Consider the following 20016-nt stretch of genomic DNA (forward strand, 5'->3'; position numbering starts at 1 on the left):
ACTATAATCCAAAGTTTCCACTACACTGACAGTACTGAGAATCCATATGAGACCTTCATCCAAAGCTGAAATAGCAGAACTTTTTGTATTGTATGAAAAACAGTGCCCTCTGGCTTCATGCTAAATGGGAGTAAGAAAACAGTTTAAGAATAAAACAAGATAACTGGTTCCTATAGCCAGTTCTTGTAAAAAACATGTAAATTACATGACAATTCTCTAATTACCCAAATTTGTCAAGGAATCATCATAACTCAGATGCCCTGAATACTGACATATTTCATATACAAATCAAAATATAATCCTTATCAGAGAGCCGTACATATGTTTCAAGAAACTGAAACTCAGTGGAAACCACTGAGTTTCAGTTTCTTGAAACATATGTACAGCAAACCTCTAAATTTGTTCTTTCAAACTGTTTTGTTCACAGGGTATTTGTTTAAAGTATAAAGATGGGGAAAAGCCTTATTCAATCAAATTTACATAAAGGAGTTTCAAATTTGCAGAACCTTAGAAAAGATTTTACACAGAAACAGAGAACATTAGATATTCACAAGAACTGTAAATCTTTTATTGCCAAACACATACAGAGAGCAACTTCCTGTGTACTAAAGGTGAAAATGGAAAGATTTTAAAGAAAATACTCAGAAGTGAGTAACTATGCAAAAGTAGTGACAAACTACATGTAATAATAAAGCCTACACTGCCTAGAAAAACCATGTTTATTTATCCATCACTTCAGGGCACAGAAACATTTTGAGACAACTAAAGTAACTTCTAGATCCAAGTTTCTCCTCCCCTGCCCAAAGTGCTACACATGGTAAATTGCAGAAGTATAAATACCATGAATGAGAATATTTTCTATCATTAATGCAATAATTTGAGTTATTTGGGTTGTGTTCGGAAAAGCACAGTGCTCAAGAGCGCAAAGAAAAAGAAGCAGGACTGTAGTTGAGGCCTTGCAAGAGGGAAGCTGCGTTAGCAACAGAGGTGCACACACAGGTGAAATACATCTCTATGATACTAAAAACAATGATTATCCACATGGATAACTTTATGATTTAATGTCATCTTTTACAGCCTTTTTTATCTTTGCAACTGCACACTTGAGTAAAAGTCAAGCCTAAATGACACCTACAAGGCAGTATTCCAGTTATAATTTTATTTAGTTACCTGCCCCCAAGTATACCATGATTTGATACTGACAAATGTCTACATTTCACAACTACCTTTTAGTACATTAACTGACTACCTGTGCAATGAAGATGCAACTTAATTCATCTGATGGAAATTGAACTTTATCTGCCAAAAACAGAGAAAGGAATAGCCAGATGATTAAAAGTACATACATCTTTTCAAAGATTTCAGGATTTGATTCATGTGCACCATCAAAGTAGCAAGAGAGATGTATTTTCCATAAATAACACTGCAAAACCTCAAATTCTTTTAATATAGAACTTCTTTTCTGCATTGGTAATTGGACACATTCCTAAACAGATTTGATTTATGGTGTCTTTTTCATGTCTGAATGACTATACATGAATTTACATGCAGAAAGGCATGTATTTTCAAACCCATTTGTGCTTAAAGCAATTATTTTGCACCTACTTCTGAAATGACACTGAATACTCTGTTTGAATTTTAGAAATCCATGGTCACATTAAATAAAGGAAATGTTCCTTCAAAACAGCTTTCTCAAAGTTTGAGTTCTATGGCAACAACTTCTGGAAAGGCAATTCTCTAGCATATTTAATTCAGAAGGAAGAAAAGCCTAATGCCATTTTGTACAGGGGGATAAAAGTTTCAATTATATAGTCTAAATACAGAGCCTTCTTAAATCAGGTAATTTACACCTCTGTTAAAAACTGAGCCTCAAACACTAACTCCTCAAGTGAGGCCTGTTTGCTGAGTCTCTCAGACATTGGCTCCAATGCCCTGATGTCCCAAACTGATGTTTCCCACTCTTGATCCAGCATTTCATAGCTGCACTTACAGGCAGGATTTTCTTAGAAATGGAATGCTATTAACTTTGAGAACAAAACTGAAGTCACTGTGGTTCCTCTGTTATAATTCTTCATTGAGTAATGGACGCTAAAGTCTCTTTAGAGATTTTCCACCAATCAAGGCAAGTTGGATGGTTTCCCTTAGAACCACATCAGAGGAAAGAAGGGAGCAAACAGCCACACTACAGATACCTACTAAAAATGCTGACATTCTAGTTTTAAAGAGGATACTGCCTTTAAAAATATACAACACACCAAAGAAAAAAAAACATGCTCCAAGCAATTTTTATAAGCAGACTAAGGGGCATAGCATTCGGTCTCCTCAAATGAAAACATGAGGTCATTTCCCCAAATTATCACTGACGTATCTCAGTGTGCTGTAAAAATCCCAAATGCAACACTGCAGATGTGAGCTGAACAAATAACCTCAAACTTCACCTTAAGACTTCTCTTACTATTTTACATTGATGATAATTTATATTAACTACTGTAACAACTTCTCTTCATACAGTATTGGAAAAGAGGTTCATTAGCCAAGTAATAAATACAGATATTTGTGTAGATAACTGTTCTCCCTTTATTTTTACACACACTTTCACAGAGGAAAAGACTGAAAATAGTACACTGATGCTGACTTAAAGACAGCAAGGTGTGAAATACTGGGGGAAATCCCTGCATTCTCATTTTAAAGAGACTTGCAAAATTACACCCATCCAAGCACTCAGAGAAGATTTGGAGGTTTTGGAGATAAGCCAAGTAGTACCTGTAACCTAAAGCCAGTTAGCTACTGAAAAGCTGAGTGACACCTGCCCAGGGGCAGTGACTGCAGAGGTCAACTGTCCACTCTGACACAGGAGGAGTCAGCCCCTCTACCACGGGCCCTGAATTCTGAACAATGAAGAGCAGTGTGATAACAGGCACTGGACAAATTCGAAGTCTCATGACCAAGAATCATTTATTTTTGCAATAAACTCTGGGGTGATAAACAGACAAGTGCCTGCACCTCAGAGCCTGTGCCCACTCTATTCCTGGATGTTTATATTAAGGAGCTGTAGAGCATGTGCCTGCTGCTGTGCTCTGAGCTCCTCCAAGCAGCAGTGCTATGAAATTGTCTCAGTTCTTGTTAGCCCCACTGCTGCCCACAGGCACACAAGCAGCAACAACCAACACCGACAAGTCTGGGCAGTTTTCCTTCTGGTGATATTTGGGAAACCTCAAGCAGCAGCAAGAAGCTGTGTGCATACAAACCCCAAAGAATCAGGAGTGCTTGCCTCACATTTGAAAAATTACATAGAAATCTAATTTCCATTCACACAAAAGCTCAGTTTTCACAGATTATAAAAATTAAAAGCTGCTATAAAACTGGCATAGAATGTTTCTTTCATTCTCTTCCTTCCTCAAAAACTTAATCATTTGCATTTTTTGACATTATAATCCAGCAGGGGTCAAGAGCAAATTTACAGGCATTGTTAGAGATGAATGTATTATGACTTTAGCTTAAATAGTCTTATACAGTTCAAATTTCAAACTATGATTTAAAAACCCCTTGTACTTTAGTGGCAAGACCAAAAACATTTTTAAGATCTCATAATCAACTTCTGAAAATTAGAGCAGAGAACATTCCAGAAGCACTAGAGAATTTAGAAGTGTTTCTCCTCAGAAAGGATTACTACACTTATGATTTCCTTTTATAGTCTTAATAAGCTTCAGTCAGAAAAACAGAAAAAATACTCAAAAAGCAATTTAAATTCTCAAAAAAACTCAACCAAAAAGACCCACCAAAAACCCACTCAACAAAAAGGGCTTTATAAGGAAACTATTAACCATTCAAAGTATGCTTTAAAAAAAAAAAAAATAGCTGAGTTAATAAGGACACATGTCAGTGCTATAACTCTGAGTTAAGACATGGCATATTTTTTCCCTCTCAAGTGATATCTTGATATTGATTGGAAAACAAGGTAATGAATCCCTTATTTCCTTTGCAATAAAAGTTGTCAAGTCAAAGCCCTCAAAGTAAACCACATGGAATGATAAGGCAAACAGGGCAAAGGAATCTCAGCAGATGATCAGCAAAATACACTTCTAATTTCATTTGGTGCTAGTTCATTAGCTGTGCACTATGTCATGCTATGTTGCCCTCTAAGCAATACAAATTTCTCAGCCTGCCTTGTTAGAAAAGCAAAGAGCAGGAACTGCAAAGGGAATAAATCCACTACAGCAAAAACAGAGTTAAAGAAAATGGTTTCAGTTTCCAGCTCTGAAAGAGGCCAAGCAACTGATTAACTATTATGTCTTTAGCTCAAAGAAACAAATTGAACATATTCAATTTTTTCAACAATTTAACTATTATTAAAACACTAACTGGGTAGGAAAATAATATAAATACTATGATGTCAGGTAAATGCAACAGTCCATGGAGATCAAATGTCAGTCAACAACAAAATCTATTAAATTATATACCTTTTCCTCAACAGGGCTGTATTACTAAGAACAAGCTAAAAATGCTATTTTTAGCCTTAGAAGGCTATTTTCTAGACATTATAAGATGGCAGTTAGAGATAAAAATTGTAAGTATTCCAAAACGGAAGACAAAGATTTGAGTTTTCTTTGTTTCATTCAGTATTTTGGGCTAAATTCAGTAATATTCTGGAGGAAGACTGCCCTCCTGTGTTCACCCACCACAGCAGGCTGGGCTCAGACAGCCCCTGCAGCTGGAATCACTTCAAGCTACCCATTTTATTTATTTAATTTTTTTTTTATTTTAAATAATCACATTACTGATTCAGAGAGTGAAATTAGCCCACCAAATGTTTGCACAGAAATACAAGGCTGGTGAACAGCAGGCCTGTTCCTAGTGCTCCCACAGAAGGTGGCAATGCCTGCTAGCTGGCACCAGGCCTAGAAAGCCATTCTGGGCCTTTAAAATGGCATTGCTGCTTGCAGCTGCTCTTTGCTCTTAACAGAGACTGCTTATTAAAAGCCCCTAAATTGTTCAATGAAGTCCTAAAGGAATAAAATGCTTGTTAGACACCTTGTAATGAGGTTAGCTGTACTCCTTCACATCAGCTCTTCATGCTACTGCAGTTCTATGGCACCTATCTTCAGAAAGGTACCAAAAAATCCAGAGGAATGAATCCATCATCACCCACATTTCCTGCACCACATTGTTCCCATGTCAAGAATCCTGTGAGTGCTTTATAAATAATTAGAACATGAAAGAACACTGTATGGGAAAACGAGCATTTTAGAAATGGAAACACCAAGGTACACAACAGTGTGTCATGTAGGAAGTCTGACAGTGAGCTGGCAACAGGAGGGACTTCCAGATTGCTGCTTTTAACAATGTCATTTGGTAAGTTAAAAAACAAAATGCTCCTAATTTGGTAGAACTCTTGATATTCACATAGCTAACTGCATTTGAGAACATTCAGGAAATCATCTAGCCTCCTATGAGCCCTACACTAAAGCACTACAAATCCAGTGGCAAGGGAAAAGCTTTGCTTTTAACAGTATTCAACAAGACACAAAAAGCACTTCAATAGTTGTACAGGCAGCCCTAAGAAAAACCTAGGTGTTGTACACTAGCAAACACAAATCCATTGTTAGGGTACTTGTGGAGAAAAAGCAGCACACAGATCAATAATTTCAGATGCTCGTCATTCTGAGCTTGTGTGTGTGTGCATGTACAACGTGCCTTGAGATAAACTCTACTCCAATTAACAAAAATGTATCACTGAATGATCCTTCAATGATTCATTCAGGAAAAACACGAGACTGAGCCAATTTAAAAAAATCCCACATCCATTTACACAAGTATCTAAACCAGTGTTTTCAAATGTGTATTTTTTTTACATCAGCACTTGTTTACCATTCTTAGCAATTATAATCAATATCTCAATGGTATGAGAATCTTAAGCCCTTCATCTGTGCATGATATGATCACAAAAAAACTACTGCCTCTTTTCCCTTATTTTTAAATACTTCTTTACCTCCAACAACCCGTTTTTGCAGAGAACAAAAAAGGTATTTTGTTTTCAATTAAAGGACAGAAACAAGAATCATTTTTAAAAGGGAGGGAGAAAAAAAGAAGATATTATTCTGTGCATCTGGAGGGCATGCACTTGTTAAATCTTTACTTATGAGCCCAAATTACTTTTTCCTCACATACTGCCTCATGATTATTCCTTTGTCACTCTGGGGATCACTCAGTTCTTTTTATAGTCTTCAACCAGAAGAATTTCACAACAATTGTTGCAAAGTGATGCTTTTCCTGTAATTGTACTTTTTCTTTGACTGGTTCAAGCAAATAAATAAAGTAAACAAATAAATAAATAAATGTATTTATATACATAAAGGGAAGAGATTCTTACATGGGAACAAGTAAATCAACCATCCCATCTTCTGGCATTCCCTGTAATTCAGACTTATTAATAGTTCAAGACACTGGTGTAAGACAGTTTTAATTTAGACAAATATTCTTAACATAGAAACATAATTGAAATTATTTAAAACTTGCATTTAATAATCTCCTTTGTGGAGCTTTCAACACTGTTTCAATTTAAGTTATTGTTTTACCTCATGGTAAATTTCCTTCATAGAAAGACCTAGTAAGTACTGCTTTCCCACAACCATCATTAATAAAAAAATGAAAAAGAAAAATTGTTTATGGTAGTGTTAATTCTTCTATTTGTGTACCTGCATTATCAGTCTCTACAGCTTGGTAAACAATACCTAACAATACTTAGCAAACAGAAGGAACATCTAAACTAAATCAATTACTGTATTCTAACTAACCATTTCTAATTTTCCTTTTCAGAAGAGAAACCAAGCACTACAAGGACAGCTGTGATAATCAAATTAGAGAGCAGTGGATTTCAGACTACAGCCAGGGCTCACCTCCTGTCTAACACAGCCCCTCTGGAGATGTCTGCACGGAGCAGGAACCTCAGTGCCACCGATATTCCCAAGGGAAGTGTCCCAGCAAGAACCTAAGCTACTAAAACACTCACTAAACTAAAGAATCTAAAACCTTTGGATAGCCAGATGATTGCCTACATCAAGCTCCTTTCTCTATTTTTGCTGTAGGAAAGAAGGACAAGCCTTTAAGGAGCACGGGACAGCTAGAATGGCTTGCTGTTTGCACAGATGATATTATAGAAACAAAGACCAGTGTTAGTGTCTCTAAGACAAACACACTATGCTTCACTGCCCTTTCTGCTTGGGGTGTTCTGCAATCTCAGATTTTCATCAATTAAAAGGAGAGTAGTATTTTAAGGAACTATTAATATTAGTCTCTTTTTAATTGAGCAGAAGGAATAAGGGATTACATCTTCCCATCTTCAGTTAAATGACCTCTGTATCAAGCTTTGTCTTTGATCACTAAACCTTTCCATAAGCCATAAAGGATGAAAAGGCTACTTACTAGAACCAAGCAGATCCTCCCTTGTAAGAAAGAACAAATAAATAATAGCAAAACCCCCCAAATCCTGCAGAAAAAAACCTGAAAAAAATCTATATCATGAAGCTCAAAGTGGAAATAGGCAGTCATGATTAACTATGTATTCCTTATGGCAATAACTTAATTATACAGAGTGAAACCACAGAGCTTTCAGAAAAGCTTCCTTAATTTACTGGATAATCCACAAGCAATTTCCTTATATGGCTGGAGAGAAATCACTGCTGTGTGCACTAAAGCTGCAAGACAAATGGCCTTACAAACAGAAATCACTGTTGCTAACTGGAATAATAAAAGTCTTGCATCACCATTGTTACACATGCCTTTCATATAAATGCATTGCATATTCTTCTGAGTGTGATAAATCATCATCAAATCATTAAACAGCTTACTGACTTTATGTAAATTAACAGTGCAACCTTACAGGGAAATGGGAGAAATAAAGGAAAGGAATTTAGGATTTTTAGTCTAAAAAAATCATTAAAATTACATTAGGTTTAAAAACCCAACATACAGACTTGAGTTTATATGCTTCAGGTAAAAATGAAAACTTGCTTTGATCACTTTACAATGATGTGATGATACAAGATGAAATACCTAAGATTGTCTGTGAATTTTGATCTTAAAATTCTAATTAATTCCTCTAAATATGACCATTTAGAACTCTTACTACTCAAGCAAACTGCTTTTCTTTATGGAAAAGTGAGACCTCATTGAAGAGCAGCCTTCAGCACTGGACTACCAACTAATTCCGGTAGAATCTGATGGTTACAAAAACCTTTGTTAAAATTTGGTGCAACTCTTAGCACCAAAGATATAAGAAAATCCTCACAATATATTTTTCTCTGCTGGAGGCAGCTCCAAGAGTATTTACTGTTTGCTATGCACAAAGACCACATCCTTTTATCTTTACTGCAAAGTGTTTTGGGATGGGTTTCCCTATTTTTTTCCAAACTCAATCATTTTTTGAAGTAAACAGACCATATACTTAATATATTTATCTTACTCAGCCACACGCACTTACTGTTTTCATGCTGCAAATAGTCAACTAGAATCACACCACAGTAAGGTATAATTCAGAATTTTAAAATATTAAGCTTCCAAATAAAAGTAATTCACCAGCTGCTTATGTTCTGAATGCTAGACCCATGATAAAAGAGACAAAGCATGGTTAGCTGCCTAAATTAAAATATTTCAACCCTTACAGAGTACACCTATTTTTCATTTACTGAATATATACATCATAAATTTCTACAAATCAGGCAGTACTCATTCTAGAGCAAAGCAGCTCAGAATCTGGCACAAAAGAGCATAACTCAATGGTTAGGTTGACTTTTACAACTTTGTCCATAGAGAAAGTGAAAAAATTGCCACAGCCATAAAAGAAGTAATTTTTAGCACCAGGGTTCAAACAGACCCATAAATAAAACTACACTCATCCACATCACTAGTAAAGTCACATTAAAGAATTTCCACTGTTGGGAAAATATTATAAATAATCCTTGCAATCTATGAAATATGGAAATTTACTACTGCCTTTGGCAATTCCTGGCAGTAATGCTTACCTGGCAATCATCCAGCTTGAAGATAACAGCCTAATGTAATCTTTTCTCCTATTCAAAGTGTACAGAAATCCCAATTTAATTAGACTGCCTTCCCTTTTTGCACATACAACATGCCTGGAAATATTCATGGATTTAAGGTTTCATATTTATTAATCATATTAAACCAACTTCAGTGTATTTTGGATGACATAAGGATTCAGGCTCTAGGATATTAAATCCTAATTCTTACCCAGAACATTTCCTGCAGGCACTTCCTCAAGATCTTCAAGCTCTCTTCCCATAAGTAAGTAGAGGTTCTCCAAAGTGCAGCACGTCATGTGAGGGACTGCTGGCAGACCGTCAGTGGCAGAGCACTGGGATGACAGCTACACAGACACAAAACCAGCATTTGGACATTCATCACTCAGCTCTGATAAAAACTTCTTCCACAAAACCTCCTCCCATTCCAAAGCTTAAAAATGCAATCCAAAGCATTTTCATCTCAAATCTCAAATGTTAGAAACCAACATAGAGTCCCAAAAATCCAGACTTGAGGCAAACACGTGAATGTTACCAAGAAGATAAAAATTAATGCTTTCTTTGGCAAATTTTAGGTGCGTACTACTTCTACCTCACTTTACCTTATCACTGAAAAAACAAATGTTTTGAAGTAAATTCAAAAGTAATGAACTTCTTTGATCAGAATTTCAAAACATCTAACACCAGTTTTTTCCAAAACTGTTGTGGACCTTCTTTTAAAAATTTGCTTTTTCTTTCACTTTTTTTTTTTAAACAAAATAAACACATCCTGGATTTACGGTTAGCTAATACAACACCGTACTTAAAATTATTTTGGAAATGTTATGGTTTATAATGAGTTTACAGACACAATCAGCTGTTAGCACAACTACCTAAATTCCTTTGATACTTTTTGGAATTATTAATTTGAACTTTTTTTCTCTTTTTTGAGAGAGACACATGTAAGAAGTTAAGTCATCAGTTTTTCAAAATAATCTCAAGTTACTGCAACAGTTCACAGTCAGCTCTTACCTTATGCAAAGACTCAGCAGGATCATATTTTGGTCCTAAAACATAGATTTTTTGCCCTCTTTTCACCACACCACTGAACACTCTGGCAAAAGCAATGAAATGCTCCTTGGTGTCTGCTTCCTGTTTCACTGCCTTTGAGGTCACATTGTCTCCTTCACCAGGGAGCTGCTGCTCTTCACCTGACCAGTCAGAAAAAAATATATTAAGCATAAAAACACTTTCTGCCTTATCATCTGGAGAAAAAAAAATTATATGTTATATTGTCACATGTGGCAAATCACAGAATTGTTACCATTAAAACAGATCTTTAAGATCCTGAAGTCCAACCCAGCACTGCCAAGTCCACCACAAGCCCACGTTCTTTAGTGCAACATGTTTCAAATATCCCCAGGGATAGTGACTCAATGACTTCCCTGGGCAGCCCCTACTAATGCTTCACACAGTTGGTCAAGAAATTTCTCCTCTAAACCTTCTCTGGCACAACCAGAGGACCTTCCCTCTTGTCCTACCACTTGTTACTTGGGAGAAAAGAGCAACCCCCAGAGCTGTTACCCATAATCCAGTCCTGCTGTTCACACCCTGATTTTGTACCAATTCTGGTGTGGAAAGCGACTGTTTACAGCAGAGCATCCTCTTGAAGCATCATCTCCCTTCAATGACTCAAAATACTGGGATCCAGCACATTCTCAGGCTAAGGAACATCAAACTATGGCACTATTTCACTGTTTATGACCGGTCAGCTTTCTTACAAATCCCTCCTCACTCTTGGTTCAGCTCCATGTATTGCACTTTAGACTGCATGATTCACAACATGGACTTGTAAGATGCTCCTTGGCAACACCATTAAACATTTTCCTAGAAAATCAGGTATTGAGGTACCACACACCTTTTGTATCACCAGTGCTCCCAGTTACTTCAGGTGAACTTTCACTTGGGCTTTTTTCTGACAGCTCCTTCCCTTGGCTGGCTGCCAGTTTTTCTGCATGCCTTCGTTTGGCAAGTTCCCGCCGATGAGCAATCTCTTCTTGAGTTAATGGCCTACATTGTATTTTAAAACATCAGTATTTAGTAATGTCATTTATTTTAAAAAAAATTCAATAACAGTAATTAGAATACTATATTTGACATAAGTAAAAACTTATGCAGAATGCCTTTTGTCCCCCAGTACAATGATTTTAAGTCAGCTAAAATTAGCAAACTCTTCCTCTACCATATTTAGACTTTTATTTTTCTGCCAAATACAGAGATCAAATACTGCCATTTTTAATTACTAGTGTTATCTTTATTATTTTCAGGCAATCTTGAGCACGTGCTCAAATGCAGGGAAGAGTCTCTGCTTGTTAAAGCTCCCTTTCATAAAGTGAATAAGCCCATTAGGGCAAAAGATTTAAAACAGGCAACAACAACAAAAAATAATTTTAATAGGCTGATGCATCCATCTACTCACTGGTACACCCTGCCTTAAAGCAAAGTGCTTCAAAGTATGATTTAGAGCAATAAATAATAAAAGATAAAGAATATTATCAACACTCTTACATAAGGCGATATAAAGAGACTTGTTTGTCAATGCAAGCATTTTAAACAGCAAAGCGGTATTCATTATACACGTAAGAAAACAGCATTGCCCAAAACTGTCCATTTGATTTTTAAATCTGGTCCTGAATAAAAAAATATGTTATATAATGTTATCTTCTATTTAATGATTTTAAAAACTGAAAATAAATTCAGACACTAGTCATCTTCTCTTTTCAGTTATTACTCTGTTTCTATTAATTTCCCATGTAAACAAGGGGAACCTAATAATTACAGATACTTCTATGAATAATCTACACTGTTTACTAATTTCAGTATCAACAACTTCTCAAGTAATGTGCTGTTATGTGCCTTCATTAAAAAATAATCTTTAGTGCTGTAACTTAAAAGCAGAGAAATATAATGAAGTTATGTAGATATAATTTTTTTAATGGAACCAGAATGTTGTCAATGTTGGTTTTGTCTTTTTTTTCCCCCCCACTGGGAGCAATGAACATATATATTGCTTTCCAGCATTAAAAAATTTCCAAAATAAAAACCAATGTATCTTTTATATTATATTAGTATTCTTACTGAAAGTCTAACTCCAGAGGAGGAACAGAAGCCTTTCTATCATAAAGATGCATTTCTACCACACAACTGGACAAACCAATCCCAAGTCTTGGACCATGACTTCAGTTGAAGAAGATGAACGTAATCCCACAGCAAAACCTCACCTACTTGATTTGTCCTGCATTTGCTCACATGATGTTGGAGACAAAACCAACAGTTCTTGGTGTTAAGATGGTTTAGGATTTTTTCAGTCAACTGCATCAAGCACACAGCATTAAAACAAGAAGGTCCCTATTAGTAGTTTTAGCTTATTGAGTAGCCTTGGACAAGTTACTTCCTCTCTTCAGCCTCCACACTTACAAACACAGGTCAAGATTTCCTGAGCAGCAACAGCAGTAATGAATGATAAGGGGAAGAAAACCACAGGAAATACTACAGCAGTAATTTTTGTTTACAGAAAAACCATATCAATATGATCTCAACTAAAAAAAAGGGACAAAAAATGGACTCACTTTGCTACATCAGGTATTGCATACTTTGAAATAGGGAAAAACCCTATTAAGCACAGGTCAAAGGTTTTATGTGCAGTCAGTAGAAAGAGTTACTCTGCTCTTAACTGGATTAATTAGGGGCAGGAAGTCTTGAACAGATTACATGGCTGAGACCAACTCACTGCCAGTAAGGTTTTTATTTATATCGTAATCAGGATGGTTTTCTGCATGTAACACCTTCTGCAAGAGACTCAATTTAAAAAATGAGACACTTCATTAATCAAAATTCTTCATAGAACTTGAAGAAATCATCTGGAACCGTTATCACGCTTATCTTAAACCGAAATGTTCAATTTGAAAGAGTAAGGAAACTATATAGAAGTCTAAAATCTCTCTAAAAATTACCTAAGAGAGGCCCCCAGGATAAAATGTCAGAATTTGAAGCACAGACTTTTAGAACTCAGAATCTGGGACAGACATATTGAATATTATGGAAAAGGAGAATGCAAGAAAATCACCACTTCAAACTTCTTAGCAACTTAGTTTTTCTTTTTTTTTAAAGGAAAAAACTGTCTCTTAAACAGTCATGACAGAATTAAGAATATGTATCTCTAAAATTTCAAATACTGTGGTATTTCTGCTTGGCTTGTTTATTTTACTGCTGAACAGAGCAAGGCTTAACAATACAAAATGCAAAGCAGATGGTAGAGAAGAAAACTTTTTTATGATTTTTTTTTCCCTGAAGGCAGCTGTTCAAAGTTATTTAAAGGTTTGGAATGTCAGAAAAATTTCTGGAGGAGACAGATTGATAGGGAAAGTACAGATCAGACTGCCAAGGGTGACATGAACAGTCTACATATGATGGCATAGTATACATACAGGGACTATGTATGCATTCCAACACATCTGATTGTTCAAAAATACCTTTTATTTTTGTCAATAATCCTGAGAGTAAAAGAAAAAAGTTTTTTTGCTTTTTTCCACTTTATATGGTATTGTTCAATATCAGTATATTTAGCTGTTAAATAGCCCTAACCACAAATATCAAAGGTACCTTAAGATTCTGAATGCACTGGTCTAAGTTGCAATATATATAAACACACAATAATATTCTCATTTTGATAAAAAAGCAGATTGAGCATAAGTGGGACTTTTACTGCAGGTACAACCTAGACTTCCATCCTGGTTTCTGTCCCCATCAATTTCTACAAAATTAGTCACTCCCAGTAGTATCATTGGAAATGACAAAAAGATAATGTTGTCAAATGAATCCTTATCTAGAATTGTAACACAATCAAGCAGAACACAGAACAAGATTAATGCACATAAAACACTGGATCTGCAACAAAACCAGTTTCAAATTATACCCTGAATTATTCAACTTCTCCAGTTGGCAAAACCAATCAGAAGTCAAATCAGAAGTAAATTTTGAACAAAAGCTGCCCACACCAAAAGAAAGCTTGGTTCTTCTTCTTCCACCCCTTCCCTTCTTGTTCCATTAGAAAGGAACAATATACTACTGGCAGAAAGAAAAATGGTAACACAAAAACCAGCAAATAAAAATTCTGTAGAAGAAAGAGAGAGATCCCCTGACACCAGAGAAACGCTACAGCACCCAGACACAGGAGCCTGGCACAAGTAATGAAATGGAGCTGGCACAGAAGGGTGCCACACCATTACCAAACGTGGTAAACAAATGCTACGGAAATCGTAATATGGGAAAGGGTATCATATACACGCCATTGACATCGAATAGATTGCTGATTTAAGGCATTAGATTTCAGGTAATGTAAGCAAGCTCCTGCTGACTTCTCTGATTCCCACATTCCCCCAGGATAACACATTTAGTTCAAACTGAATGACAACTAAACTTCCTTATGCAATCAATCCTCTGAACGTGACAGCTTTTCTACTCTTTCACATTATTAAAGACAGACTTGAAAAATTCACTTAAAAAGAGTGAATAATCAGAACAAAACTGCCAAAGATAAATTCGTCTTTGATTATTGAAGTGTTATGTTTATGTTTTTAACCTCCAGACCATTTTAAAAAGGAAACACCACAGTCAAAACATCAACTGCTTTCTGAAAGATTAACAGAACTGCCAACAAATGTCTGTGATACATCTCTCATGCCATGAACAATGGTTTCCAAGATCTGAGAATGCCTTCTCTCCATACAGCTTTTTCCAGTTTAAACTGCATGAGCTCATGGACAGATGTGTGACTTCAAAAGGTGTGGATGGAGTAACTTCTGATAACATCTTTAAATCCATGTAATTAATAGAGAATCCTATCCATGACTCTGCTCTTCAGAATTAAGCTCTAGTGAAATCATTGGCTGCTGCTCTGCTCACCTGGCACTCAAAGGATCCTGTCAGCAGCATCCCTAAAGGCAGCTTGGTGAAGTGCAGTTTGCTACATTTCAGCACAGTGTATGTCCAGTGGTCTCCCATATCCTTTAGAAGCTCATTAATTTCTGGATTAATCTACTTAATGTCTATGGAACAATTTCCATTCACAATCTAATGTACATCTACTCAAATCATTTACCATCAGCTCTATTGCAAGGACACTGGTACACAATTCAGAGTAGAAATAAATGTGTTAATACAAAAGGAACAATTGAAAATTATCCAAATCACAACTTTCACTAAATTTCATACAACAGACTTACAGGACTCTTTCAACAGGGAATACTCTACTGTTTGTATTACATTATATAGCAGACATCATTCATTCTGAGACAAGTAATGAAATAAGGTATCAATCCCAAGCTGTCACACTGCCTGGAAAAACACTCCAGACTGATAGAGCGACCTCTGATTTATCTCACATGCTGAATGTGCAAAAAAGAAAAAAGAAACTGGAAGCGAAACTCTCTCACAATGTTACAAGCTTTACTCACTTAAGCTCACCATTACACAAACTATAGTATGTCCAGAGATTCAAATTACAACCATTACTTTGTATTTCTTTCTTGGATCAGTTGCCAAGGTCTTAGCCAGATTCAAATGTATACTGTTACTGAAATCTATTTCATGATAACCCTAACATGGGTTTTAATTTTTGAAAAGCATTTGTTAGTTATGCAACTGGATGCCAAATTCAGATGCTAACGTGTAAATCTGACAGCCCATTCAGATGATACATGTCGTACTCATTTCTAGTGCACAAACTCCAATTTAGAACAAACTGCTAATGAAAACAGATGATGATGGGTTCTGATCACACTGAAGCTGCTGCAAGGCATATTGCCTTAAACACAGAAATTAATTTACTTGCAAGAAGATAGTAATTTCTTACAGAGCTTGGAGCTTTATACAGGTTCTCATTTGATCAATGTCATTTCAGCTGAAGATCTGGCAAAAATCACAGGATTTTTTTCCCAATACACTTTTTATAAAATATTAGAAAGAATACAAATGAAGCACACTACAATCTGTTTAAGAGATGCTAACAAGCTGTACCACAAAACAAAGGAACAACTATCACTGTAATTTCATGCAGAATTGTATGGAGAAGTGTCTTTCAGGGTGACCCCTAAGAAAAAAAAACAGTCGTGATTTCAAGCTGACTGAGGAGAAAGAACCACCTTTCATATTATCTGGAGGAAAATAATAGAGGTATTATAGGTTTTATACCTCCCAAGCAGTAATGAAATATAATTTTAGTGCACTAGCTTATCTGTTCAATAAACTTTTCTTTATTACCACTGGAAAGAAATCGCATTTCTTCAGTACACTTTATTTATTTACATTATTCAGGATTATAAGATGGACTTGAGGTAACATAAAAGGTTTGCTTGCTATTGCTCACGTGGCTCACTGCAAGATTTACACATAAAGCTTTACTAAGTAAGTAGATGATTTCATCATAACAAACACATGATATTCAGTTTATATCTTCTAAACATTTTACATTAAATACCCCCAGCAATTAGTTGGAAGCAATTCAATTAGCTACTAAATATTTCTTTTACACTGGGTTCTATGAAGACAGAACTCTGAATCTCAAGGAAAGCAAACTGGTACATTTATATTCCCTGTACCTAAATGCCAAGCTTGGCTTTTATTCCTACATCTACACTCGAGCATTCTGTATTAGACTGGGGTTCAAAGTCACAGACCAGTAGAAAACAGAGAGAAGCAGCATATGCTGAATGAACACCTCATACTGCACACAGCAATACTTTAGAATAAATAGCCACAGGCATCATCAAATAACCATTCTATGAAGCAGAGTGGAGCGGGAGCCCTAATCTGTTTCTCTGCCCAACCAACAATTGACATTTTTGCCTGACTTGGTGGGAATTAGCAAATAATTTCAGAAGATCAGACAGAAGAAACTGGAAGACAAAACACTTGGAATTCTCATTCCTTGACAAAACCTGGTAAAAATGAATGACATAGCAGTACCATACAAAAAGTCAATTTACAAATCTTTCTAAGGAAAGATAAATATAAGCTGACAACCTGCTTTAACTTGACAACTAACAATTTTACCATGTATTCTGCTATTTCAAAAGTAAAAGCAAAATCATACCAGCTTTAGTATAGAACCTATTAATTTTAAAGTGACCTTCAAGGAGATATTAGTTGCCAACAGCAGTCTCAAAGGAGGTTGCTTTAATTAAAAATCCATCCTTTGTTATCATTTACTGTACACCCTGGACTTAGAAGAGCTTTTTGCCTTTCCCAACTTAAGCTTAATAAGTATTACAAGCAGATGGCAGAAATAAGGCAAACTATCAAAAAGGACAAAGTCAGTTTGAATCTTCCAACAAAGTTACAAAAAGGTAACCTTATCCAATACTGACTCACAAAAGGAGAAAAGTGACACCAGCATAGATCTACATTTTTTCCCTCTGGAAGTAGAAGACAAATCTTGCAAAAAAAAAAATCTGAAGAAAGCTCTTAGATTTTTTACATGCTTTAACATGCTTAAAATCAATTCTTCCCTGCTCCCAAGGGATGCAAATAACCTTAGGTCAGTCCAGCAGTCAAACATCAAGATACACAAGAGCACAGCTATGGCTTCTCAAAATTAACATGTAGGTGAAACACACAGCATGGATTAATGTTCTTCAATAGGAAAATGTGAAACAATTGATAATAGACAGTGTAGATATTCTCTATTTCTCCCCATGTTCAGACATTGTTATGGAGCACCCTCATGGAATGCCAGTTTCAATACTGGATCTCACATGCTGCACTCAACCATCACTCAATTCTGTTAAGCACAATCTTCCCTGAGTAACTGTAAATAGCACACAATGACCAATACAATTAAAAATATGCTCAAGAATCACAGGTACACAATGCTGTGTTTTTAAAATACTTGAATTCTTCAGAGTGCTTTCCTTCATTAGAACTAACCTCCTTTTCCAATTTCTACAAGAACTGCGTACCTGTAGAATCTTAACAAATCAGATATTGAGAAATACACATTTAGCTCTACTGCTGTTTTTCAATTAATGGAAGCAAACTGTCACTTCAAAACACATCTTAGACATTACCTAATCAGGAAAAATCACACAGTACTAATAATGACTGATTCTCTCCAAGAAAAGCACACATGTGATTTCATTTTAGTATTAGCTAATTAGTAATTGAATTATTTAATACCAGCAAGAGATTCTTTCACACAAACTACAGAGCAACACATTAAAATTTTCAGTGCACTGAATAAACAGGGAGAAAGGAGAGTAACTACAATAGTGAAAATTTCTGTTTGGCATATGTAAAAGCCACCTTTGCCCCTACTTCACATACTCATCACCTCAGAGACTCTTGATTCTCCCAACAAATAAAAAACCAGGTCATTATCAGTGACAGAACAGCCAAGAAGTGATGGCCTCAGTGCAGTTGCCTGTGATAACTGGAGCCCAAGCCCAGGAAAGGAGACAAAGCAGGAATGGCGCTGCTGTGCCACACCTGAGAGAGCTCCTGTGCCAGAGACATTTCAGGAGAGCACTGGAAGCAAAACTGCACCATCTAGTGTCTGCTCAGCCCATGCACACAGAGCTTCTCCCTGAGTGCAGGCACTGCAAGGAAGATTTCTGCTGGAACACTCACAGTAGATAACCTCGGTGAGAAAAAAACTGAAATAAATCTACAATGTGCAAGAAAAAGCTAAGGTAATAGTAAAGCTTTCAAATATTACTACAGCAGCAGAACTGCTTTTCACACAAAGATTACACACAGTTTAATTTAGCAGGAAAATTTTAATTTTCTATATTACTTTGCTGTACAGTGACAATCTCCCCAAAAACACAAAATGGCCAGTTAACATAGAAGTTGCCTACTGAAAATACTCCAGAGGCTTGGAGGGATGAAAGGTTAAGATGAACCTCATTCTTGTAAAGTCATCAACACTTCTTCTGCACAAAAAGCTGGTGGTTAAAGTAGTACACTTAAATGTGCCAGGAAAATGAGATCTAGAAGGACCTACTCCTCAAAGAAAATAGGATGGCTATTAAAAAACAAAAGGTTGTTACAAAAAAATCTTTCAAACCTCCCAGAAAAAAAAGCTTTGGAAGGGCATTAACGGACTTCAGATCTCTGTGAAAAGTCAGGCAAGATTTGGACTACTTTAATAAACCCCATTTTATTTTGCTGTTGCAATGGACAGGATGATCACTGAGCTGTTATCCCCAGTTTGATGGGAAGTATTCCTCGGTACAAACACAAGCTGCTTTGATCATGCCAACACAACCTTGCTGAAAAACCAAGACATTTTTACAACTCCATCATTTCCACCAGATATCCTGAAACTGCTTTACACTGCATGCATTAGGATGATACCTTTGGACAACAGTACTATTCTCCAGCAGATTTACTGTATCTTCTAAAACTATTATGATTAAACAAATCACCTCCTGAACTCATTCAGAAAATCTTTAATAGCAGAAAAGATTTGACTGCATTTCAAGAATTCATTAATTATTTTCTCAGGTCTAAACCAACTTATTCATGCCTTCAACATAACCTTTTCCCCTCAGAAACAACTAAATAAAATGCTACATTTTCCTACCTTGGTTTATTCTGTGGCAATGCTTTTGCATCAACAGGAAACATTTTGGAAACAAAGACAATAACTGGGGCTGTTCCTTCACTGCTGCATTTCATAAAAGCTGAAACAAAACATAAAACACAAGTTATTTTCACTTTTTTTTCCCTAGAAGTATGGACAAAGCTATGACTTCACATTCATTTTGTAGGCATTGCTGTTTATTTCCAGTTTTAATAGATCATATGCTAAGGACAAACCAAAAAGAAAAAAGTAGAAAATTTCTCTGGACTAATAATTTGATAACACTGCCTGTATCTTAAAGTGTGTTTCACAATAAAATGAACAAAACTTCAAAAATAGAACTCTTGATAAAAAATA

General features: G+C 35.9%; 1 protein-coding gene across 5 annotated transcripts in view; it reads right to left on the bottom strand.

Moving 5' to 3' along the window:
- Positions 1-20016, bottom strand: part of EFL1 (elongation factor like GTPase 1) — a 244496-nt gene that overhangs the window by 34118 nt on the left and 190362 nt on the right. For all 5 annotated transcript variants that reach the window (XM_026791297.2, XM_074549267.1, XM_074549268.1 and 2 more), the window contains 4 exons: positions 19660-19759; positions 10936-11087; positions 10050-10228; positions 9250-9385 (listed from right to left, as the gene is read on the bottom strand). In XM_026791297.2, the coding sequence (XP_026647098.2) occupies positions 9250-9385; positions 10050-10228; positions 10936-11087; positions 19660-19759 (567 nt within the window). The remainder of the gene's footprint in view (positions 1-9249; positions 9386-10049; positions 10229-10935; positions 11088-19659; positions 19760-20016) is intronic.

The sequence above is a fragment of the Zonotrichia albicollis genome, chromosome 11 (genome assembly GCF_047830755.1).
Source record: "Zonotrichia albicollis isolate bZonAlb1 chromosome 11, bZonAlb1.hap1, whole genome shotgun sequence".
NCBI classification, from domain to species: domain Eukaryota; kingdom Metazoa; phylum Chordata; class Aves; order Passeriformes; family Passerellidae; genus Zonotrichia; species Zonotrichia albicollis.